Raw genomic sequence first — 26720 nt, 5'->3', positions numbered from 1 at the left:
CTAAATTCCTTTTGAAACTAAGTGCCCAGTTATTTTGCAAAGGATTCACCAAGCTTAAGACCTTTGGAATTATAGAGTTTTAAAGTGAGTTCTAACATTCTTTCCTGAACACACCAACAAAATATTAGTATGAGATTTTCTAAGAGTTTCATAGAGATGTTATACTTAGCACTGCCACTGTATATAAGCTTTTTAGTCTACATGCCTGAAGTAATATAAATAAGATGTCATCATCACTTGCCTAATTTATCATCAAATAAATTAGGCAATTGGCATTGTGTAATATGATATGAGAATATTTCAGTGAAGGTATATAATGCCTTGCAGACAAAATGTAGGCAATAAATCAAAGTAAGAAAGCTTGGAGTCTTATTTTTTTGGTAGGCAAAAGAGATGCCCGATTGCTTATGATTTTTGTAAACCTGTCAATTTGATGACATTCAGATCACGGAGCATTCTTGTTAGACAACAAGCCTCTAGTATTGTGCAAAAATGTGTTAGACACAGATCTATTTAATGATGTGGAAAAGGGTGTTATTTTAAAAATACAGCCTTCAGATGTGGAAATCATGAGGCAGATAATTTCAGCGTGTTCTGGGTCACCAGATGAAAAGATTTATGGAACAAGTTACTTCACAGGATGTGACAATGTCATTGGCCAAATTGAGACTATGAATATTAGAATTTATGATAAATAATAAAAGCTCATAAAATAATAAATGCTTATCAAGCATGGCTAACCTTGACATGACTCTGATTATCCTAAGTGCATTTTATTTCACACTAAGCTTACTAATATGCCAGGGTCTGTGACAAATATTAAATAAATAGGTTTGGGGACTTTTCAAAAGAAATATGAATTGTTCATCCTGCTTTAAATATTTTTAGTATAGCTCTTCTATGGAATAATATTCAGTAATAATTAAAAAAGAAAATTAACATTTTTCATGTATTGATTTATTTCAGTTTTCCCCAAATATTTGTTTTTACATCATTCTTTTTGATTTAAGCACTTAGCTTATAACTGTCAGGATTAAAATCTCACTCTGACTATCACATGCACACCTTATCTTTAACTATGGACTTTTCTTACTCCTAATTATTCTACCTATCTCATAGTGGTTGAGTGTAAAAATTATAACTAATGGATGACAGCTGGATCTTGCTTCATCTGTACCTGTTTATGGACTATGTTCATCTATTTATGTTATCTTCCTAGCATCTAAGATATTGATAAGATTCTGCGTAAATGATCTCATTCAATCCATACAACTGCCCTTTTGAAGTAGGTATTTTCTCCATTCTTTTCTTTTTTAAATGTATTTACTTTGAGTGAGACAGACAGCATGAGTTGAGGAGGGGCAGAGAGAGAGGGAGAGAGAGAATCCCAAGCAGGCCCTGTGCTAGAGAGCCTGATGTAGGGCTCGAACCCACAAAGCTGAGAGATCATGACCTGTGTCAAAACCAAGAGTAGGGGAGGATGGCCAATATGGCAGAGAAGTAGGGGGATCTGTACTTCCCGTATCTCCCAAACAAAGAAGGGCTGAAGCCAAAGGACTTTGAACTCCAAGACTCTGGGTGGAAAAGAGATTGAATCTACCAGGAAGAAAACGGGACAACTTGAGAGACCATAGGTGGGTGATTGTGACCTGGGGGAGATAAAATGGGCCACGTAGGCATAGAGGAGAGGGATCCCCTTCTGCTGAGAGACAAAGGGAAGAGAAAGAGTGGCTGGGGAAGCATAGGACTGTATCTGGACAAGAGAAAAAAAACATCAGGCCGGACAGAGAGGGATCCCATCTCGAACTGCAGGTTAGAGGATCTAACTGCAGATCCCATCTTCAGACTGGGGCCCGATGCCCTGTTTGCACACCTGGGGAGGTGGGGAGCCAAGTCCAGGTTTAGCTATAGATTATGAGCACAGTCCGCAGCAGGAGAAACCAGTCCCTTCCCCTGAAGGGCTGCAGCACAAGACAAAACTATCCGGGACCTCATATCAGGAGATGATTCCCCAGTACTGGGGTGCATGGAGCAGGAATTTAATTCCCAGCCAAGCCCCTGGGGCAAAGGAGTCAGTGAAGCAGGACAAACTGCCTCATCTGGGCTTGCAGCACAGTGAGGACAGCTCCAAAGGAATGATTTGGGACACCAGGTGATGGAGAAGAGCCTGGGGAGGTCACCATTTATCTCCCCACCACCACCAAGGTGGGGCCCAAAAGAGGCGGGACCAGCCTACACCAAACTACGCCCCTCTGCACTGGGTAACTGTGTATCTACTGGAGCAGGATAGACACTGTGGAACTAGATGGATAGCTCCTCCAGACCAGCACTGCAGCACTGTCTGGATTAATTCTAGGACAATTCTGGATATATAGATGTATTCTACATGTGCCCCCCCCCCCCATTTCTCCTCCTTATCTCTTCCCTCTTCTAGGCTGGTTACTCTGGTTATTGGTTTGTTTAAACAGACATATTTAATCCATTCTCTTGATACATGTTCCACACCTCCTTCTTTACATTCTTTTCTCTCTCTCTGGAATAATCAAGCCATATAGCTTCTCTGTCTGGGTAACTTTATCTTCGTTTCTTTCCCCCACCCCCCTCTTTCCTTACTTTCCTTTCTTTCTCTCTGGATTAAGCCTTTTAGTCTCTCTGCCTGATCAATGTTCTTTTCTTTTTTTCTTTTTCCCTGCCCTTGTCATTTCTCTCTTTGTGTTCTTCTATCAGCATGGCCTCCACCCTGTTCTTTACTTGTAGCTGGTGTTTCTGGTTTTCTGCTTTTGGATTGTTTTCAGTTCTTCATTTTTTTGTTTTTGTTGGTTTGTTTTATTTGTGTGTTTTCATGTTTTTATGTCCTGTTTGTCTCTCTCTTTGCTTTCCTTCACAGGGCTACTTCAAGGAACAAATCAAGGCACATCTAATGGAGGGACCAAAAACATCACTATGAATAGGGAAATAAAATAACCAAAGTCACAACAACAGAGAGAAAGTAACACTCTCCAAAAAACACCTCCTGAAGGGTCAGGACCTGGACAGTGTATGACCCCCTTTAATATAACAGTGCTTACAGGTGCAGAGCACATAACAAGCTTTTAAAACTCATAAGGGATAGAAAACTAGCCAAAATGATGAAACGGAAGAATTCTCCTCAAAAGAAATTCCAGGAAGAAGTGACAGTTAAAGAATTTTTCAAAGCAGATTTAAGCAATATAACTGAACAAGTATTTAGAATAACAGTCATAAAATTAATTGCTGGGCTTGAAAAAAGCATAGAGGACAGCAGAGAATCTATTGCTACAGAGATCAAGGGAGTAAAAAATAGTCATGATGAATTAAAAATGCTATAAATGAGGTGCAAAATAAAATGGAGGTGGGCTCATCACGGATTGAAGAGGCACAGGGGAGAATAGGTGAATTAGAAGATAAAATTATGGAAAAAGAGGAAGCTGAGAAAATGAGAGATAAATAAATCCACCAGTATGAGGGGAGAATTAGAGAACTAAGTGATTCAATCAATGGAACAATATCCGTATTATAGGAATTCCAGAAGAGAGAGAGAAAGGGGCTGAAGGTGCACTTAAACTAATAGCTGAGAACTTCCCAGATCTGTGGAAGGAAACAGGCTTTGAAATCCAAGAGGCACACACAACTCTCTTCAGATGTAACTTGAATCGATCTTCTTCATGACATAGCATAGTGAAACTGGCAAAATAAAAGGATAAAGAGAGAATTCTGAAAGCAGCTAGGGATTAACAGACCTTAACATACAAAGGTAGACACATAAGGGTAGTAGCAGACCTAACTCCTGAAACTTGGCAGGCAAAAAGGAATGGCAGGAAATCTTCAATGTGATGAACAGGAAAAATATGCAGCCAAGAGTCCTTTACCCAGCAAGCCTGTCACTCAGAATAGAAGGAAAGGTAAAGGTTTTACCAAACAAACAAAAACTGAAGGAATTCATCACCACTAAACCAGCCCTACAAGAGATCCTAAGGGGGACTCTGAGTGAAATTTTACAAGGACCACACAGGACCAGACACATCACTACAACCATGAAACCTACAGACAACAAAATGAATCTAAACCTGTATCTTTCAATAACAACACTGAATGTAAATGGACTAAATGCTCTAATAAAAAGACATAGGGTATCAGAATGGATAAAAAAACAAAACCCATCTATTTGCTGTCTACAAGAGACTCATTTTAGACCTGAGGACACCTTCTATCTGTCTCTCATGCTACTGGAAGTCAAAAGAAAGCTGGAGTAGCCATACTTATATCAGACACACTAGGCTTTAAATTAAAGTCTGTAACAAGAGATGAAGACGGGCATTATATAATAATTACAGGGTCTATCCATCAGGAAGAGCTAACAATTATAAATGTCTATACATCGAATTCAGGAGCACCCAAATATATAAAATATTAATGATAAACATAAGCAACCTATTGATAAGAATGTGGTTAATTGCAGAGGACTTTAATACTCCACTTACAACAATGGATAGATCATTTAGACAGAGAATCAGTAAAGAAAGAGTGGCCCTGAATGATACATTATACCAGATGGACTTGAGAGATGTATTTACAACTCTGCATCCCAAAGCAACAGAATATACTTTCTTCTTGAGTGCACATGGAACATTCTCCAAGATAGATCATATATTGGGTCTCAAAACTTCCCTCATTTAATATAAAAGAATTGAGATCATACCATTCACACTTTCAGATCACAATTCTATGAAACCTGAAATCAACCACAGAAAAAAGTCTGGAAAACCTCCAAAAGCATGGAGATTAAAGTACACCCTACTAAAGAATGAATACATCAACCAGGCAATTAGAGAAGAAATTAAAAAATATATGGAAACAAATTAAAATAAAATACTACAATCCAAACCCTTTGGGATGCAGCAAAGGCAGTCCTAAGAGGAAAATACATTACAATTCAGACCTATCTCAGGAAACAAGAAAAATCCCAAATACAAAATCTAACAGCACACCTAAAGGAAGTAGAAGCAGAACAGCAAACACACCCCAAACCCAGCAGAAGAAGAGAAATAATAAAGATCAGAGCAGAAATAAACAATATAGAATCTAAAAAAACAGTGGAGCAGATCAATGAAACCAAGAGTTGGTTTTTTGAAAAAAATTAAAAAATTGGTAAACCTGTAGCCAGCCTTCTCAAACAGAAGAGAGGACCCAAATAGATAAAATCATGAATGAAAATGGAATTATTACAACCAATCCCTCAGAAATACAAGCAATTATCAAGGAATACTATAAAAAATTATATGCCAACAAACTGGACAACCTGGAAGAAATGGACAAATTCCTAAACACCCACACACTACGAAAACTAAAATGTAAAGAAATAGAAAATGTGAATAGACCCATAACTAGTGAAGAAATTTAATCATTTATCAAAAATCTCCCAACAAATAAGAGTCCAGGACCAGATGGCTTCCCTGGGGAATTCTACCAGAGTTTTAAAGTAGAGTTAATACCTAGTCTTCTCAAGCTGTTCCAAAAAATAGAAAAGGAAGGAAAAGCTCCAGACTCATTCTATGAATCCAGCATTACTTTGATTCCCAAACCAGACAGAGACCCAACAAAAAAAGAGAACTATAGGCCAATATCCCAGATAAATATGGATGCAAATATTCTCAACAAGATACTAGCAACTCGAACTCAACAGCATATAGAAAGAATTATTCACTATGACCAAGTGGGATTCATTCCTGGGCTTCAGGGCTGGTTTCAATATTCGCAAATCAATCACTGTGATACATGACAGTAATAAAAGAAAAAAGAAAAGAAAAGAAAAGAACCATATAATCCTGTCAATAGATGCAGAAAAAGCATTTGACAAAATTCAGCATCCTTTCTTGATGAAAACGCTCAAGAAAGTCTGTAGAAAGAACATACTTAAACATCATTAAAGCCATTTATGAAAAGCCCGCAGCTAATATCATCTTCAATGGGGAAAAACTAAGAACTTTCCCTCTGAGATTAGGCACACTACAGGGTTGTCCGCTCTCACCACTGTTGTTTAACACAGTGTTGGAAGTCCTAGCATCAGTAATCAGACAAAAAAATGAAATAAAAGTCATCAAAATTGGCAAAGATTAAGTCAATTTTCACTTTTCGCAGACCACATGATACTCTACGTGGAAAACCTGACAGACTCCACCAAAAGTCTGCTAAAGTTTCAGGGTACAAAATCAATGTACCGAAATCAGTTGCATTTTTATATACCAATAATGAAACAACAGAAAGAGAAATAAAGAAACTGATACCATTCGCTATTGCACCATGAACCATAAAATACATAGGAATAAACCTAACTAAAGATGTAAAAGATCTGTGTGCTGAAAACTATAGAAAGCTTATGAAGGAAATTGAAGATGACACAAAGAAATGGAAAAGCATTCCATGCACATGGATTGGAAGAATAAATATTGTCAAAATATCAATACTACCCAAAGCAATCTATACATTCAATGCAATCTCAATCAAAATTGCACCAGCATCCTTCTCAAAGCTAGAACAAACAATCCTTAAATTTATATGGAACCATAAAAGACCCCGAATAGCCAAAGTAATATTGAGGAAGAAAACCAAAGTGGGGGGCATCACAATCCCAGACTTTGGCCTCTACTACAAAGCTGTAATCATCAAGACAGCATGGTATTGGCACGGAAACAGACACATGGACCAATGGAATAGAATAGAGAACCCATAATTGGACCCACAAAACTATGGCCAACTAATCTTTGACAAAGAAGGAAAGAGTATCCATTGGAAAAAAGACAGTCTCTTTAACAAATGGTGCTGGGAGAACTGGATAGCAACATGCAGAAGAATGAAACTAGACCACTTTCTTACACCATTCACAAAAATAAACTCAAAATGGATGAAGGACCTGAATGTGAGACAAGAAACCATCAAAACCCTAGAGGAGAAAGCAGGAAAAAACCTCTCTGACTTCAGCTGCAGCAATTTCTAACTCAACACATCTCCATAGGCAAGGGAATTAAAAATAAAAATGAACGATTGAACACAAATGCTTCTGTACTGCAAAGGAAAAAATCAACAAAACTAAAAGGCAACTGACTGAATGGGAAAAGATATTTGCAAAGGACATATCAGATAAAGGGCTAGGCTCCAAAATCTATAAAGAACTCACGAAACTCCACACCTGAAAAACAAATAATCCAGTGAAGAAATGGGCAGAAGACATGAATAGACACTTTTCCAAAGAAGACATCCAGATGGCCAGCAGACACATGAAACGATGGTAATGTCACTCCTCATCAGGGAAATACAAATCAAAACCACACTGAGATATCACCTCATGCTGGTCAGAGTGGCTAAAATGAACAAATCAGAGGACTAGTGCTGGCGAGGAGGTGGAGAAACGGGAACCCTCTTGCACTGTTGGTGGGAATGCAAACTGGTGCAGCCACTCTGGAAAGCAGTGTGGAGATTCCTCAAAAAATTAAAAATAGAACTACCTTATGACCCAGCAATAGCACTGCTAAGAATTTACCCAAGGGATATAGGAGTGCTGAGCATAGGGGCACTTGTACCCCAATGTTTATAGCAGCACTTTCAACAATAGCCAAATTATGGAAAGAGCCTAAATGTCCATCAACTGATGAATGGATAAAGAAGACGCGGTTTATATATACAATGGAATACTACTTGGCAATAAGAAAGAATGAAATCTGGCCATTTGCATCAGTGTGGATGGAAATGGAAAGTATTATGCTAAGAGAAATAAGTCAGGCAGAGAAAGACAGATACCATATGTTTTCACTCATATGTAGATCTTGAGAAACTTAACAGAAGACCATGGGGGAGGAGGAAGGGGAAAAAGGTTAGAGAGGGAGGGAGGCAAACCATAAGAGACTCTTGGTTACTGAGAACAAACTGAGGGTGGATGAGGTGTGGGGGAAAGGGGAAAGTGGTTGATGGGCATTGAGGAGGGCACCTGTGGGGATGAGCACTGGGTGTTGTATGGAAATCAATTTGACAATAAATTATATTAAAACAATAAATAAAATATATTTTGCATAAAACAAACAAACAAACAAACAAAAAACCAAACAAACAAGAGTAGGATATTTAACCAACTAAGCCACCCAGGCACCCCTGGTCCATTCTTTAAAAATAATAAGGGGCACCTGTGTGGCTCAATTGGTTAAGTGTCCAACTCTTGATTTCAGCTCAGGCCATTATCTCACTGTTCCATCCCCGCATTGGGCTCTGTGCTGACAGCATGGAGGCTGCTTGGGATTCTCTCTTTCCCTCTCTCTGCCTTTCCCCCACTTGCTTGCATGGGCACATGCACTCTCTCTCCCCCAAAATAAATAAATAAATATTTTTTTAAGTTAAAAATAAAAATAGGAAGTAAATGTGAGGTCAAGTCCCATACTGAATGTGAAACTTACTTAAAATTTAAAAAATAGTAAAAACAGGAGGTAAATGAAGACTAGAGAGTTCATTAATTGTTTTATATTATCAGAATAAGTTCTATTTTCAAAATTTGTAATACCATATTCAAACTGTGTTTGTATGTAAAAAGACCCCGTTTTAAGCCATTTATTTTATTTTATTTATTTTATTTTATTTTATTTTATTTTATTTTATTTTATTTTAATTTTATTTTAATGTTATTCTTGAGACAGAGAGAAAGAGAGAGAGAAGAGAGAGAGAGAAAGCCAGTGTGAGCAAAAGACAGAGATATAGAATCTGAAGCAGGCTCCAGGCTCTGAGCTATTAGCACAGAGCCCAACATGGGCTCAAACTCAAGAACCAGGAGATCATGACCTGAGCTGAAGTTAGATGCTTAACTGCTTAACCGACTGAGCCACCCAGGTGCCCTAACCTATTTTAAGATGCTTTTCTCTACTTTTTTTTTCTTATCTTTGCATTTTGCTTTAAGGTTTTTATTTAAATTCCAGTTAACATAACAATGTAGTATGTTACACACCGTTTCAGGTGTAGGCAAGCTGGCTGTGACATCTGTCACCCCACTGATTACCAGGCTTGAGACTGCTGATCTGGTTGGTTAGGCACCTGTCCCCTTCTCCCCTCACTGTGGCCTGCATGTCCCTCGGAAGCTGTGTGCTCAGTGGAAGAGGATGATCATCTCTAATAGAGGAAGACCATCGTTTGTCAAGGAGATAGGAGTAGCTGTGCTCCCCTGCTGTAACTCCAAACATGCTCTCAAGGTCCCTTCTAAAATAGGCAGACACTTCTTAAGCATTTACATATCTTTTGAAATATTTAGGTGCAAATGGATACATTTTACCATATTCCTAAAGTCTGTGTATTGTGAATTACACTCATTATATTTTTCTAATATCATTAATTTACATTAACATTATATATTTGCATAACTTGTTTATTCAAGTAATCTTGTTGTAGAGTTTAACACATGTCAAATACCCTGTAAAGGAATCTTACAACTGATGTATTTCATAATTGTTGACCAATACTAATTCACTGAATTCTAAAATAATGATTGTTGTAATGGCACAATATTTCCAAATATAATACTGACCGTGACAATGATGAAAAGAAAAATTGTATATACTATTATAATGTATTCAGGCATTATATTCCAATATTTACAAGAGGCTAGATCTTTACTAAAATCCTAGCAAGGTGTGATATAATCTGTGCTTAGTGCTTAATGCAGCCAGTAGTTTAAAAGCTTTCAATAGCAGCCTACATTCACACTGCTTTTCATTTACCTTAATCCTGCAGATGAATTATTGTCATCTGGGAATTCACTCCCCTTGGGAATGAAAATGTATCAAGTGCTTATGCTCCTTGCAAGATGTTTTAAAATGAATAACATTTACCTCTGCCTAAACCCCTCTCATATATTTCATATCATCTCTTACTCCCTGTTACAATCCCCTATGGCCCATTTCTACTCTTCTTTACATTTAAATCCTCCTCATATATCACTCTATTAAATCTTAGTTATCAAACCCTATCCCTAATGCAACTGTAGATTATATTACTTTGAAGCACTTTTTTTGTAGTTCAATTTGTCACACGAGAAGACTTCCAGTGAGGTTTGTTGACAAAGTTGGGCACTGTAACTCAAGGTTTTCCAATTCAAAGATTAGGTTACAAGCAAAACATAAACTCCTTTGCCATTTGATGCTTTGCATGAATTGTTCACTCAACAGTATCATCCTGCTGGGAAATGTAGTATAAGAAAAAAAATGTGATTGATACTACTATGACTGCTCTATTATGTAGAAAATAATGGATGATTGCTCTGAAGCTGTAGCTAAACAAAGTAAGACTGTGTGGTGTCATTTAGTCCAAAAGTTGTAAATCTTTCCCCATTTTTCTTGCTGCCTATATGAAATTCAATACTTCTCATCTTGCATCTTTCAACAAGAAAACAGAAGAAGGGAACATTAAAGAATTATTTTTAAAATGTAATAGGAGTATAAATTGATGTAAAGAGAAATAAAATGTAGCTTTTGCTTTCATTCTGTGACAAAAGTGGACTCTGGCAACAAAATGTATTTTATTTAAAATATCTTAAAAGCTACATTAAAGGAAAAATGTATTCTCTAATCCATTGAAACAAGTTTTTTAGGCCAAATGAAATAATGATATTTTATATTTGAATAAATAATTTTATAGGTGTCCAAATATATGTCCTCTCTCTCCCAATCCCTCATTATCCCTACATCTATTTCAGTTCTGCCTCAATCTTTTTATCTGTCTCTAAGTATCATTCATCTTAGAAACTATAATTTCTAAGAATTGCTAGATTCTCCAGAGTATTAAAAAAATAACTGTCAATATTTCTAGCAAGGAGTAAATAATTATTTTCAGAAAATAAGCATAAATTGGAGGAAGAGCAAATTTATGTCTAGCACTATGGAGAATGCTTTATAATGTCTACAAAGAAAGCCCTTAGTAAGTTAGTAGTATTCATTCCATATTACAAATAGATAAATTAAAGCTCAGAGAGGTTTTGTAATAGCTCCAAATCACAGAACTATCATGGGGTAGGACAATGATTCTAACTCCTGTCTAATGCCCAAATTCATGCTCTTCTACTATACCAATCTGCCTGTTTAGATACATTGTATCCCATCACTACTGGCAGGGAATAAAAGACCTCTGAATTTATATTTGATCAATATGGGCAAGTCCACAATTTTTTAATATGTACAAATGAGAAAAGTAAAGTCATCAGGGATGGCTCTGTGACTATTTCCTTTGGCTTTTTTGAAAATAACTATCTATCCAAATACACATTGTATAATTTATATTGGACTTTGTCCCTTGAATTACTAGTAGAGAACCCAAGGAAATCCTTAAGAAGTAGGTTACATAAGGCCACAGACTTCTCTAATGTGATCTCCACTTGATTTGGATATTGTTTTTGTTATACAGGATTCTGACAGTTTTACTGAGTAATAGGACACATCCCCAGGAAAACTGTCTTATACCACATAGACATTCTTACATTTTCTATTTCTTCTTTTCTGTAGCTCCTAATATTCTCATTTTACTCATTTAGTGTTATTCTGATTTTAATTATGTGCATAAATTTCTAAAATGGGTGCATTCACATCTCTCTCTCTCTGTCTCTGCCCCTCTCTCTCTCTCTCTCTCTCTCTCTCTCTCTCTCTCTCTCTATATATATATATATATATATATATAACCAGTACAGCAAGTTTTTGGAAACCAAATGTCACAAAAATTAAAGGCATTTATTTAAATGAGAGGTAAATTTGTTACTCCAAAGAAACTGGATTGCATCCTATAAAAGAGTAGAATATAAACATGAATTAGCAATGTTTGAAACTTCAGGGTTATAGTCAAAATCCATTATTTTCATTGCCAAGATCAATGTAATGAAACATAGAAGTTTTACACTTTCAGGTCTTATGTTTAAATCTTTAATCCATTTTGAGTTGCTTTTGTATATAGTGTAAGATTGGGATCCAGTTTCATCCTTTTACATATGGACATTCAGTTTCCCAGAATCATTTTTTGAAAAGACTACCCTCTCTCCAATGTATATTCTGGTCCTCTTGTTGGAATTCAATTAACTGTACATTCATGGATTTACTTTTGGGTTCTCTGTTCTGTTCCATTTGTCTATGTATCTGTCTTTATACAAGTATCATATTATTTTATTTACTATAGCTTTATGTACATTATGAAATCAGGAAGTACAATGCCTCCAGATTTGTTCTTTCTCAGGATCACTTTGGTTACTCCAGATCTTTTGTTGTTCCATATGAATTTTAGTTGTTTTTCTATTTCTGAAAAAAAAGAAATCCATTGTGTTTTTTATGGAAATAGCGTTGAAACATAGATTTCTTTGGATAATATTAGCATTTTAATAATGTTTGTTCTTCTAAACCATGAACATAAAATATCTTTCCATTTATTTGTGTCTTCAATTTCTTTCATTAATGTATAATAGTTTTTAGTGTACAGTCTTTTACCTCCTTGATTAAGTTTATTCCCAAGTACATTATTCTTCTTGATGTTATTATAAATGGGATTGATTTCTTAATTGCCTTTCAGATATCTCATTTTAATTTATAGAAACAACAGATTTTTGCATGTTGATTTTGTACACTGAAACTTTACTGAATATGTTCATTAGTTCTAACAGATTGTTTATGGAGTCTTTGTAGGGCTTTTTATTTAAAAGTTTATATCATCTGCAAATAGACTATTTTACTTCTTCCTTTATGACTTCAATACTTTTTTTCCCTTTGCTTGTCTAATTGCTGTGGCTAGAATTTGTAGTGATATGTTGGATTGAAATGGTGAGACTGGACATCTTTGTCTTGTTCTTGAGCTGAGAGAGAAAGATTTCCATTTTTTTTTTTCATTGAGCATGATGCTAGCTGTGGGCTTGTCATATATAGCCCTTATTATGTCGAGGTATGTTCTTTGCATGTGTCATTTGTTGAGCATTTCTAGCATGAATGTGTCAAATATTTTATCTGCATCTATTTGATGATCAACTGATTTTTTACTCTTCATTTCTTCATTCTTTTTTTTAATGTGCAAATCACAATTTTATCTGCATATGTTGAACAATTCTTGCATTCCAAGGATGAATCCCACACAATCATGGTGTATGCTTTTGTTAGTGTGTTGTTAGAATCAGTTTGCTAATATTTTGTTGAGGAATTCTGCATCTATGTTCATCAGGATATTGGCCTATAATTTTATCAAAAACAGGCAACAAAAACAAAAATAGACAAGTTGGACTATATCAAACTAAAAAGTTTCTGCACAGTAAAGGAAACAATCAAGAAAGTGAAAAGGCAACCTAAGATATGGGAGAAAATATTTTCAGCTCATATCATATTATCTGATAAGTGTTTAATTTCCAACATATATAAGGAACTTCAGTAACTCAACTTAAAAAAAAAAAAAACAACTAAGTTAAAAAAAAAAAAAATGGGCAAAAGCCTTGAATGTCTCCAAAAAGATATAAGAATGGCTAATAGGTTTATGAAAAGGTATTCTACGTAACTAATCATCAAAAATGCAAATCAAAACTACAATGAGCTATCTCACACTTGTTGGGATGGTTATTATTACAGTAACAAAAGATAAAAGTATTGGCAAGGATGGGAAGAAATTGGAATGTGCCCTGCACATTCACGGGACCGAAAAATGGTGCAGTTATTATGAAAAACATAGAAGTTCTCAGAAACTAAAAATGGAACTATCATATGATCCAGTAATCCAACTTCTGGGTATATATATCCAAAAGAATTGAAATCAGGATCAAAGAAATACCTGCACTCACATATTCATTGCAGCATCATTCACAATAGCCAACGTATGGAAACAACTCAAATATCTTTTGACCAAATGAATGGATAAAGAAAATGTTGTGTATACATACAATAGAATATTATTCCACCTTAGAAAGAAGGAAATCCTATCCTTTGTGACAATATGAATAGACCTGAAAGACATTATGCTAATTGAAACAAGCCACTCACAAAGACCAAGACTGTGTAATTGCATTAGATGAGTTATCAAAGAGTCAAAAGTCATAGAAATACAATGGAATGGTGGCTGTCAGTTGATGTGGAGGAGGGAAAAATGAAAGTTGTTCAATGTGTACAAAGTCACAGTTATACAAGACAAACAAGTTCTGGAGATCTGTTGTACAACCTAGTGCCTATAGTTAACAATAAAATGTGGAGCATTTAAAAATTTAAGAGGGTAGAGAATTTATGCTGTGTTCCTAACAGAATAAATGAATTAATTAAATTAAAAAATAAAATCTGGTAGTTTTCTCTCTTTATCCTTGAAAATGTTACAGAATTAAATATAGAAGGAACACCTATAAATAATTATATCCAGACTTAGGAACAAAACCCTTTGAATCTTTTATTTATATTGTTACTTACGGGATGAATTTGAAAGTTCTATAAATATAGATATAGTAAGGCCTGCATTGCTATAACTTACAAATGCTACTTCTGATTTTAATAGGATGTTAACGTAAAATCTCAAAAAGTTATTTAAAATGTATTATTTTGACCTCTAAGAGCTTAAAGTAAAAATGTGATTTCAGAAAACTGTTTATAATTAAGCAAATACATTCATGTGACTGAATCTATGAATAAAATTATATTAAATCTTCCCCTAAAATTTTTCTCAAAGTTACATGCTGCTAAATAGTAAGTGGTTCACTGATTAAAGGAACAGTAGCTAGTATTTTAATGTTGTAACTAGGGAAACATATTGAAAAATACTTGACTAACATTAAAAGAAAATCAGAATAGAGAATTGAAATTAAACTCTGTCTTACAACTTTCATCATAAAGAAAAAAGAAAACTAAAGTATTCAATTACTTGTCACCTACATTATTTTTAAAGAGAAAGTGGATTGCAAATTGATATTTAGCAGAAATATATAAAAGGCATAGAGAAGTTACGGTGGACCTTATCCAGGTCATTAACTTTAGCTTTCTTTTATCTTTATCTACCTTAAGAATTTTCTTTAAAAAAAACTTTTTTTAATGTTTATTTACCGTTGAGACAGAGACAGACACAGAATGCGATTGGGGGAGGGGTAGAGTGAGAGGGAGAATCCGAAGCAGGCTCCAGGCTCCAGAAGCTGTCAGCACAGAGCCAGATCCAGATCCGGGACTCCAACTCACAAGCCCTGAGATCATTACCTGAGCCGAAGTGGGCCTCCCAACCAACTGAACCGCCCAGGTGACCCAAGAATTTTCTTTTTAAATATTTGCTTGCAGTGATGGTTGAACTAGTGAGACCAAATATAAAGATATACTAGTAGTCAGGACTTGGATAAGATCTTTCTCCCCGCTTGGATCCACCAATATCTACATATACTCGTTGATTTAAAGAGAAATAAGATTCCTGAGACAATGCTTTAACCTTGTTCAAGAACTCAATTGAGAAATAGGCATGCCAAACTAGACAGTCCTCCAAGTATCAGGGGCCCTGCAACAAATTACAATAATTAGATTTGTAAATGTATCTAACAAATCAGATTGAGGAGCAAGGGTAATAGTCATTCCAAGTACATCCAGACCCAATCTTAAAACAACCATCCTGTGGCATATGCGGACTGGGGGAAGAAAGTGTCTGTGACTTTTCTCATAGAGAGCACATTTGATAAATCATGGTACTTGGAGTTCCAAGCAATTTAGCTATAACTAAAAATCCATCTTGAGCATCCCCACTCTATCCATATCTCTTTCGCTACGTAATAGTTGTTTTGTTTTGTTTTGTTTTAAAAAAAGAATGAATGGTACATTTTTCCCCATTACTTCATGATACAATCGGGAAACGTGGGCAGTGATGGCAAAGCATTTCTAGCACTAAATGGAGAAAACAGCCCAGGGATTGATGTTGGTGGCAGGGCAGTGACCTCTTAAGGTGGCAGTAACCACAAAGACTGCTGCAGAAAAGCCCTGCTCTATAGCCAGTCGCGCTTTGTGAGGGCGAGTGTTCGATACATACGGGTCTTTCTGGCAGAATCTTCCACGAAAAGAGAAGAGATGTCTTCATCCACTCCTGCTTCATTCTTTGCGATACAAGTGTATGCTCCTGTATCTTCATAGCGCACATTGCTTATATGAACCTCGCTGCCATTTGCTGAAAACAGAAGGCAAATGCAACTTGTAAACTCCAATTTCAGTTTTGGTACAGTGCTTTCCGATTACACAGTCAAACAGTTCTCTTAGCTTGTCCTAATTAAACTGCTTTCCTTCCTACTTTCATGCTTTGGAGGCATGCCAAATTATTCCAAAAGCATTCAAGTGTTTCATAAACTGTGTTGTCATTCTGCTAACAGAGAACCCCAAACTCTGTATCAAATGCACACGCTTTATATTTTATATTTATTTCCTATTTCCTACTTGGTATAGGTATTTCATACTGATAACTATAATCCCATTTATTTATTTATTTTTAGTATTCAAAATTCACTTTGTCTTAAGTTTTACAAAATTTTAAAATAATAACAATATGTTTTATATACAGGAGAATACATATAAAAAGACTTCAAAAAGGAATTAAGCCAGCTACATCATACAAGTATAGTGCAATTACCACTTGTCAAGTACATTATTGAGCGTGTATTAAATATCTGGAATTATAAGGTAAGGGAACTATTGAGTAAGGAAAACAGAAAGATAAAAACACATGATTTGTCTGCAAGATTTCAATCTTTTGCCAGGAATATATGTAAACAATATTATAATATGGAAATTAACACTGTCAATGTATAACCAAAGGGTTAAGGGAATAATAGCTCAACTTTTAAATCTTAGTAAAATAATTTTTTAAGCTAATCCCTAATTAATGAGTTGTATTCCCTAATGGGGATACCAGAGTATAATTAAAAACTGACTATATGTAGGAAATATACAAGGTGGTGTTACACCTATTATGTGTTAATTGTCCTAAGTAATACATAATTATCAGAAGCAGAATCCGAGACTCAGAGAATGATGGTACATAAATCACTCAATTCAAAAGATGGGGGCTGGATGCCTATCAGACTCCCAAATCCAGTGTTTGTTGTGCTCATTTTTTTTTCCTCTTTTGCTTTATTTCTTTAAGTCTTTCTGTGTGTGTTTGTGCCCATTATTATCTAATCACAAGAACACCATGCACCATGTCCTGTGTGGTTGTCTGGCAGAAAAACAGTGGGAAAAGAGCTTGAAATGCCAGTGGCTCTCAAGGGATGTGAATAGGAATCCTCCTATATGGAGAGGTAGCGAGTGTTTGGGGAGAAAGAGCCAGACTACTTGAACCTCTTTCTCACTTTGTAGATGTTATTACACACCTCCACCATCCCCCACCCCCATCCATTGTTGAGAGTCACTACTCCAAAAGGGAGGTTGGTGATTTGTTTTTGTTTTTGTTTCTTTGCTGTAAAAGGCCTGGTAAATATTTTGTGCTTTATAAGCCATATCATATCTGTGACAACTGCCCACTTCTGCCATACTGGCATAAAGGAGCCATGGACAATACTTTACAACATGAGTGTGGCTGTGTTCTAAAGGCAAACAAAAACAAAGCCCCGCGCCCCCCCCCCCAATTGACTTTATTCACAAAACAGGCATTTTCCCAGATATGGCTTGTGGACCTTAGTTGGCAGACCCCTGCTCTGAAAAATAAGGAGTGAACATGCATTTAAGCCTGCATCAGCTTCTTGTTTTACATGAAATATGGCTCTCTCCAAAGAACATACTTTTTCTTAAGACCCACGACTTCACAACTTCAATTCTCTAGATTTGTTTTGAAATATCGTCAATTTATTCCTTCCTTAAACTTTCTCTTCTCAATATTCTTATATGTTCTCCTAACCTACATGCCTCAATATCTTCCTCCTTCTCTACATAATCCACCATTTCTAAATATTTTCTACTCTATTGTCAGAATGAGCAATTCCCTCGTCCATTTATCATTCTGACACACAGGCCTTACTAACTGCCCAAACTGCAACAAGCTGACATATCTCCACACTTGGTGTCTCTGTATCTAGTTTTTTTGAGTACATTAAGAGACTACTGCATAGGCAAATTTACAGATTTTGAAATTCACAGTTTTCAGTTTGCAAGATGTTCAATGCTACTTGCTATTTATGTCACCTGACCTTTATGGTTACATGCCTTTCATTTCCTGCTCCATTTTTATTTCAAATCTTTACTATGTTTGATGTTTCCCATCGTAATACTAACTTCTTAATCTACGCAAGTGACCTTGCTTTTAAATAATGAAATACATACATGTAATTAGAAAGTAAACTCAAATCATTTTGCAGTATACATGGTTATTAAATCATCACATTTTATTACCTTAAACTAACACAATGTTATGTCAATTATATTTCAGTAAAAGCTGGGAAAACGAGTTAGGCCAATTTCCTATTTCCATCTATATTTTTACATTTATTTACATTTCAAAGGAAACTCTCTCCTGTTTCTTTGCAAGGGAAATCTCTCTTTTCTTTCTGATTTCTATGATTATTTGGTCATCCTTCCTCACCTCCATTATCTCCACATCTTTTTCCTTACTAATATCCCTTCAAATTGATGCACTGTTTAAGAAAAACTATCTTTATTTGCCCTAATTCTTACCCTCAGTGGCAGCTAACTTTTCTTTTTCTTCCTTTCAAAACTGGAGAGATTTTTATACTTCCTACTTCCTTTTCATTTCCAAACCCACTGAAGACTAATTGCTACTATTACTGCTTTTTTAAATGTCAAAAGGCCAAACCTAATCACCTAACTCACAAATACATTTCAGTGACTTTCCTTAACCTTTCTATGCATTTGACATTGTTGAACACTTTCCCATAGTTAGCTTTATTTTCTTCTGTAGAATCACCTTAATTTCATGCTTCCTTGTTGATTTTCAGTCTCCTTGTGTTATTTACCTTGATTTGCCTTCCAATTAAACATTTCTGCTTTTCTAGGATTTTACTTCCTCTCATTAACATATCATCCCATCCATGGACATAGTTATGGAGTCTGTGCCTAGACTTGGACCTCACATATTAATGCCAACTAAGCATTTGTTGAATAAATGGATAATTGAATAACTATAGTATTTGGTAATATGTAATCATATAGAAAGTCCTATGAAATTCAACACTCCAATGCACTCAGAGTTATCTCGTAGGTTGTGTTCCCCACTCACCTTTCATTTGTCACATTCTCTCAAAACTTTAGCTATTTTCTCGTTTTTAAAAATGATAATAGCTATCCTACAAGGGCCCACACTCTTTCAATATTGAATCTAGAGTGTAACCAAACCCCTGAATTTACCTCCCTGTATATTCCTAGAGGCAAAGATATAACTTGCCCATCTAATATGGCTTACTAGTATTAAATGGGCAAGAGATGACAAAATCAGAAACTAATTAGAACTTTCTTCACTTTAATTTGTGTTAATCAGATCAATCTTCTTCTCTTCTAAGATTATACACACTAAATATATGATCAGCAGATGTAAACATGTTGGTTTACTTATATTAATATGGAGATTTGTAGCATTCAGGTTTTAAAGGTCAAAATTACTTTCCCATGTCATTTTTGAAAAAAAAATAGTAGATATTTCAAAAAAAGTATTTAAAAACATATATTGAAACATTCTTTGTCAAAGTGGAATAAGAATTGATGTCTGTGCTTATAGAAATAATGCCAAAATGAAAATACATTCATTTCTAGCAGTATGAATTGCAGGAATTTAAAGCAAGCAATAAAGAATATCATGTCATGCAACAGATACTCCAGTAAAATGACCTGTCATGTTCTACTCTTGATGGTGGAAATAAGACATACATTTTTCAACCTACTGGTATAATCAACGTATATGCAACTGTTTTTGCACAAAGATATTTTTTGTTTTCTACTTACCACATATTAATGATTATTATATGTGTAATAATCGATTAATTATAGTTACACATTAGATTATTAAAATTTAGGATATTTTATAAATTAGAATTCAATAATAATATTCATAACCTTAAACCAATTTGGTAATGTTTTTATTTTCCTCTGTCTTCATTTGCAAAGTATACTACAAAACATCCACTAAGGAATTTCCATATTATTTATACTTCCTATAATGTATTTTAAAAGTATGATTTAAACATTTAATTGGCCCCTGCAGAAAGGTATTCTCTGAAGACATCCACCTATTCTGTTCAGCATATCTGCTATAATCCATAAGACAAGTATTTAAAAGATACATAATATAATATTTTATTTATTGCTAAAATAATGACATAATTATTGAAAACACTAAAAATAGTAAAGGGCTCTATTTCAGATATAATGTGTTAGAAACAGCTATATTCTTTTCATATTCACGACATTTTGTTGTCATCTACTTTTTTTTTTTAAGTCATGTAAACTGTGTTATAAATTTTAATGTAAAATTTCTACATGGCCATTTGAGAGGGGAAAATGAAACTGAAAAGCACCTTGAAGTGTGAGTTGTTTGGACAGCTTTGGTGTAATATCGATTCCATTCTTCAGCCAGCCAAGCTGAGGGTTTGGTATGCCCTCTGCATGGCACCTGAGACTTGCAGTTACCCCAGGTTCTCGAGCCTGACTCTCTGGATACACCCGGATCACTGGAGGGACTACAAGAAGAAATGGGAAAAAAGTGAGTTACTAAGCCATATTCTGTGATTTTCCAAAAATTGCAATATGATAAAATTGCTAATTATATATTCTAATGATATGTAATTCCACAGATCTTAGTTTCCAAATATCAATATCTCCAAAAATTTGCCACTATTCCTTGCATCAAGGTTATTATGAGACTGTGTCAGGAAAAATACAAGCTGAGCCTGGAATATCCTGTTTTGGTAATAAAGGAGGTTTTCAAAGGATGATAGAAACAACAATAAAATACAGAATCCAAGGGTGCCTGGGTGGCTCAGTTGCTTAAGCATCTGAGTTCAGCTCAAGTCATCAGCTCACTGTTCATGAGTTCGAGCCCCACATCAGGCTCCATGCTGACAGCTCAGAGACTGGAACCTACTTCGGATTCTGTGTCTCTCTCTCTCTCTGCTCCTCCCTTGCTCACTCTCTGTCTCTCTCAAAAATAAACACATTATAAACAAAAATATCTTAAAAACAAAACACAAAAGCCAGCTTAAAGGGGCTCATATTTGCCAAATATATGAAAATTTGGGCATTAAAATAATTAACAACTCTAAAGAACTATAAGGAACAAAATAAGACTTTAAGAATTCAGTTATAGGGTCCCCTGGGTGGCTCGGTCGGTTAAGCATCCAACTTCTGCTCAGGTCATGATATAGCAGTTCATGAGTTTGAGCCCCACATTGGGCTCCGCGCTGACAGCTCAGAGCCTGGAGCCTACTTCAGATTCTGTGTCTCCTTCTCTCTCTACCCCTCCCCCACTCATGCTCTGTCTCTCTCTCTCTCTCTCTCTCAAAAATAAATAAAACATAAAAAATTTAAAAAAATAATTCAGTTATATAAACAAATAATGAATATATAAATGAGAAAGAACAAAAATATTTTCCTTACCATAGCATGTTTAAAAGATCAGAGTAACAATTACATTTATAGAAGCATCCAAAAAATAAAATATTTAGAAATATTTAGAATATTTAGAAATGAATTTAACCAAGGAGGTGTAAGATTTTTACACTGACCACTGCAAAATGAGTTGAAAGAATTTAAAGAAAAACACATAAGTGAAAAGTCATGTGTTTATTAATTGAAATAATTAATTAGTAGGACAGTAAGAATGGGTAAGAATTGTCTGTGAGATGATAAGACTCAAAAAAAATCGATCTATAGATACAATGTAATCCCAATCAAAATTCCAACTGCATTTTTTTTTTGTAGAAATGGAAGAGCTAATCTTCAGCTTTATATGGAACTACAAGGGACCCCAAATAGCCAAAACAATCTTGAAAAAGAAGACAAAACTGGAGGTCTCATATATCCCAATTTTCAAATGTATATATATGTAGACAACACACACACATATACTATAGTAATCAAAACAATGTGATAACTGGCATAAAGAGAAAATCAAATCTATGGATATAGACTTGGGATGCCAAAATAAACCTATTAATCTACAGTTAATGGATTTTCAACAAGGATTCCAGAAAAGAGTCTTTTCAAGAACTGATTCTGAAACAACTGGATATCCATATGAAAAAGAATGAACTTGAACCCCTACCTCACAACATATATAAAAATTAACTCAAAATTAATCAGTCTTAAATGTAGGAACTGAAATAATAAAACACTTAGAAGAAAACATAAGGATAAATTATCCTGACTTTATATTTTACCATGGTTTCTTAGATATGACCCCAAAATACAAGCAACAAAAGAAAAATTAATAAACTGAACTCATTAAAATTAAAATTTGGGGTGCTCAAAGGACACTATCAAGAAAGTATAAACACAACTCACAGAGTAAAAACGTATTTGCAAATTATATCTGATAACATACTAGTATCTAGTATATATAATGAGCTGTTATAACCTAGCAACAAAAGACTAACATCCCCTTCCACACAGCAAAGGAAATTGTCAGCAAAATGAAAAGGAAACCTATAGAATGGGAGAAACTATTTGTAAGCCAGATATCTGATAAGTCATTAATATATAAATATACAATGAAGTCATATAATTTAACAGAAAAAAAGCAAATAAAAATGGGCAAAGTACCTAAACAGACATTTTTTAATGAAGACATACAATGACCAACAGGTTAATGACAAGGTACTCAACATTACTCAACATTACTGCTTATCAGGTAAATGCAAACCAAAACCACTTCATATTTGTTAGGATGTCTATATTAAAAGGCAAGAGATAACAACCTTTGGTAAGGATATGGAGAAAACAGAGCCCTTGTACACTGCTGGTGGACATGTAAATTGGTACAACCACTATGGAAAATAGTATGGGGGCTCCTACAAAAATTAAAAATAGAACTACTTCCAAGTCAGTAAATTCTAACTTTATGCTCAAGTAAGCTTTAACTGACACAGATTCCTTCTGAACTTTATCCTCAATATTCTCCCAGGAAAAATAAGATTGGATTTGTGTATCTTCTTTTACCCTGTGTCAGTTCTTCTGCTGATAGAAAATAATACCATCAGCAATAATACTTTAAGAGTAAAAATAATAATATGTTCATAGATGCCATAGAATATTTGTGTTGTACTTCTTATAGTCATGTTGCTTTAAAGATGAGTCACATAGAAGTTTGAAGCCTTTCCCAGGACACAGAGCTTGTTAGAGTCCAGAGTTGAGATGAAACTCCAGGAGGCTGTGATTCCTCAGCCAATGTTCTTTGCTTTTCATGCTGTCCCTAATCAACCTGGCTGATCTTGGTCTCTAATAGCCACTGAATTTAGCCAATAGGAAAAAAAATACACAAAAATCTGAAGGTAGTAAAAACATGTTCCAAATTTGACTGATCAGTAATTCCTATGGCAATCAATCAATCAGTCAGCCAATCATAAAAATTACCTTACAATCCAGCAGTCCCACTACTGGGTATATACCCAAAGGAAACAAAATCACTATCTTTAGAGAGATAACTGTAGTCTTATGTTCATAGCAGCATTATTCGCAATAGCCAAGGCAAGGAAACAAACAAGTGCCCATCAATGGCTGAGTGATAAAGAAAATATGGTATATATATGACGAAATATTATTCAGCCTTACAAAGGACATTCTGTCATTTGTAAGAACACAGAAGGCATATTGTAAGTGAAATAAACCAGACAGAGAAAAAAAGATACTGTATGGATGACTTATATGTAAAACTTAAAAACAACAACAAACAGCAATAAAACCAACAACAGTAAGAAAATTATGTTGACTGCAACCTCAGAAAAGACCTAATACCAGACCATCTGCTTAAGCTGTTCTCAAATTCTTTAGTTGTCTCATTTCTCTGCTTATAATCTCATAACTCTATATCTCTATTTTCCTGTTATCTCATATGAAAACAAATGTTATTTTAAACCACTAAGTTTGAGGATAATTTATTGTTCACTAATCTCTCTCTCTCTCTCTCTCTCTCTCTCTATGTATGTATGTGTATATATATATATATTATCTGCACTGCCAGCGCAGAGCCCAACATGGGGCTCAAACCCACAAACTGTGAGATCATGACCTGAGCCAAAATGAAAAGCCGGACACTTAACCAACTGAGCCACCCAGGTGCCTTTAGCATTTGTTATTTAGAATGACCATGAAAGCATATGCACCCTGCATTTGCCTTAGTAATAATATGACTTGGTAAATAAAGAAAAACACTATGGTTTTCAGTGAAAAAATTTTCTGCAGGAGCTATCTTAGCAGAAGACAATGGACAGATATGCTCACCTGGGCCATTTTGCTCTTTGGTTAACTAATATACTTTGAACTACCTGATTTCTTTTATTTTCACCCAATGGAATGCCAGTCAAAGATGCAATGTGGATAACTAAACTGGGAGACTCTCTTTAGGATCTCAACTTTAGACCTAAGTTAATTTCACCACTGTTCTTTCTAGTGACTGGAGGAGCCATTGTATATACAAATTAGATTGACTAATGAATAAATGTCAGCCTTCTAGATTTACTGAAGATATAAAAGCAATTCAAACCAAGAGACTAGTTGAAGCCACAATCAGGACTATAGATATGTTTATCATCCTACTGTCCCCTTCTTTTTGGCTGTGTACGAGAGCTCTTAAACTAGACTCAAATCAGCTCTGATATGGAGACAAAGGGAAGGAAGGGGCCCTCAAAAAGTCCCAGTAATCCTTTGAATTTGCAGCTGCTTCTTTATTTTGTGAATTGCCTTTAATAGTTTCAGGAGCAGAAAAATATTAAACTTCCAAAATTCTGAACACCAGATTTTTGCTACATCCTTTCCCCCTCTCCTAAATATAATTCCAAAGAAATGCAATACACACATCTGCAACAGCGATGGGAGTAAACCAAGCTCTGATTTTTTGTTAACCTCAATGACTATTTAAATGGTTTATTTTGAAATATCAAATATATTTTCAAAAATAGTCTTCATAAATTTCTGTACATGCTTTCTGGTGACCTAACGCACGTATTTTGGTATTGGGTACATATCTAAAAGCCCAGGGTAATTTCTATACCATTTTATTACATTGGAGGTTCAAGTAAATAAGTTTTTAAAGAGATACAGTAATATACTTCCAGCAAAACCACATTACCATAAGATCTGGAGTAAAGAGACTTCTTTCATATACTCAGACCCAATCTTTAATCTCTTGACAACTCGAAAGTGAGTTAGAAGATGAGCTTTTTAAAAAGACTTTCATAGAGTGCCAAAATGGAAATCTACTCTTTCAGTAAACATTTAATAAAGGAAAGTGTATCTTGCCACAAAACTCATAGCCAAAGTAAGGACCAAGGCTTCTTGAAATATTATTTGGAATAGCAAAAAATTGAGACAACCTACATACATTGAAAATTAGTCTGAAAAGAAGTACATCAGTCAACTCAATGATAACAATAGATTCTAGGGGCTCCTGGGTGGCTCAGTTGGTTGAGTGTCTGACTTCATCTCAGGTCTTGATCTCATGGTTCATAGTTTGAGTCCCATACAGGGCTTGCTTCTGTCAGCCTGTCAGCATAGAGCCCACTTCACATCCTCTGTCCCCTTCTCTCTTTGCCCCTTTCCAGCTCACACTCTCTCTCTTTCTCAAACAAAACAAAACAACAAATTCTACATCTACAAAATTCTACATCTACAAAACAATAAATTCTACATCTTTTCTATTAAAAATTGTAGATATTATATGGGTCACCTATACTGTCACTGATACCCTCCAAAGAACAGCTTTTCAAATAAGATGTTCAATTTCCCCCTGCATTCCTAGTTGTTTCTACCTTATTGATACATTTGCACGTGAACTGAAAGGAAAATAATGAATAATAATTTTTGTCATATTGAACTTTTATACCCAAATATATAATATTACATTTTGAAAAAATCCTAATACTTATATTGTATGCTTCTTCTTTACTATATGGATACCAAGTGATTGTCTGAAAGCTATCTCTTAACTTAGACACCAAATTGAAGGATAAGTGATCGGCATAACAACTACTTAACCTCGGTGACAAGCTACACATTTAAAAGTAGGTTATTTTTCCCGGGATACATATTATGAAATATAAATGACGATTGATGGCAGCCTGAATTAAAAAGTCAATAACCCTCCAGAGAGCATTTCAAGTCATTTGTTACCGTCATTTTTAGTTAAGAAGTTCACTCTATGAACTTATCTTTCCTTTCTACTGGTATTGCATAAATAAAGAAACTGAGGAAGACCACCAAAAGGGTTTTCACATTGGATTTAGAATATTATTTGTGTGTGTTATCATGAAAATCTTTAATTTTTTTAATGTTTATTTATTTTTGAGAGAGTGAGAGAGAGACAAAGTGTCAATAGAGGAGGGGCAGAGAGAGAGAGGGAGACACAGAATCTAAAGAAGGCTTCCGGCTCTGAGCTGTCAGCAGAGAGCCTGATGCGGGGCTAAAACTCATGAACAGGAGCTCATCACCTGAGCTGAAGTCAGAGGCTTAACTGACTGAGCAACTCCAGCGCCCCTATCATGAAAAACTTTAAATTACAGGTTCCCAGTA

General features: G+C 35.1%; 1 protein-coding gene across 3 annotated transcripts in view; it reads right to left on the bottom strand.

Annotated features, from left to right (window-relative positions):
* Positions 1-26720, bottom strand: part of FSTL5 (follistatin like 5) — a 781763-nt gene that overhangs the window by 125177 nt on the left and 629866 nt on the right. For all 3 annotated transcript variants that reach the window (XM_053216758.1, XM_053216759.1, XM_027068355.2), the window contains exons 9-10: positions 20516-20677; positions 16036-16170 (exon numbers count right to left, since the gene is read on the bottom strand). In XM_053216758.1, the coding sequence (XP_053072733.1) occupies positions 16036-16170; positions 20516-20677 (297 nt within the window). The remainder of the gene's footprint in view (positions 1-16035; positions 16171-20515; positions 20678-26720) is intronic.

The sequence above is a fragment of the Acinonyx jubatus genome, chromosome B1, assembly GCF_027475565.1.
Source record: "Acinonyx jubatus isolate Ajub_Pintada_27869175 chromosome B1, VMU_Ajub_asm_v1.0, whole genome shotgun sequence".
Classification (NCBI taxonomy): domain Eukaryota; kingdom Metazoa; phylum Chordata; class Mammalia; order Carnivora; family Felidae; genus Acinonyx; species Acinonyx jubatus.
This window is presented reverse-complemented; position numbering and strand designations above follow the sequence as displayed.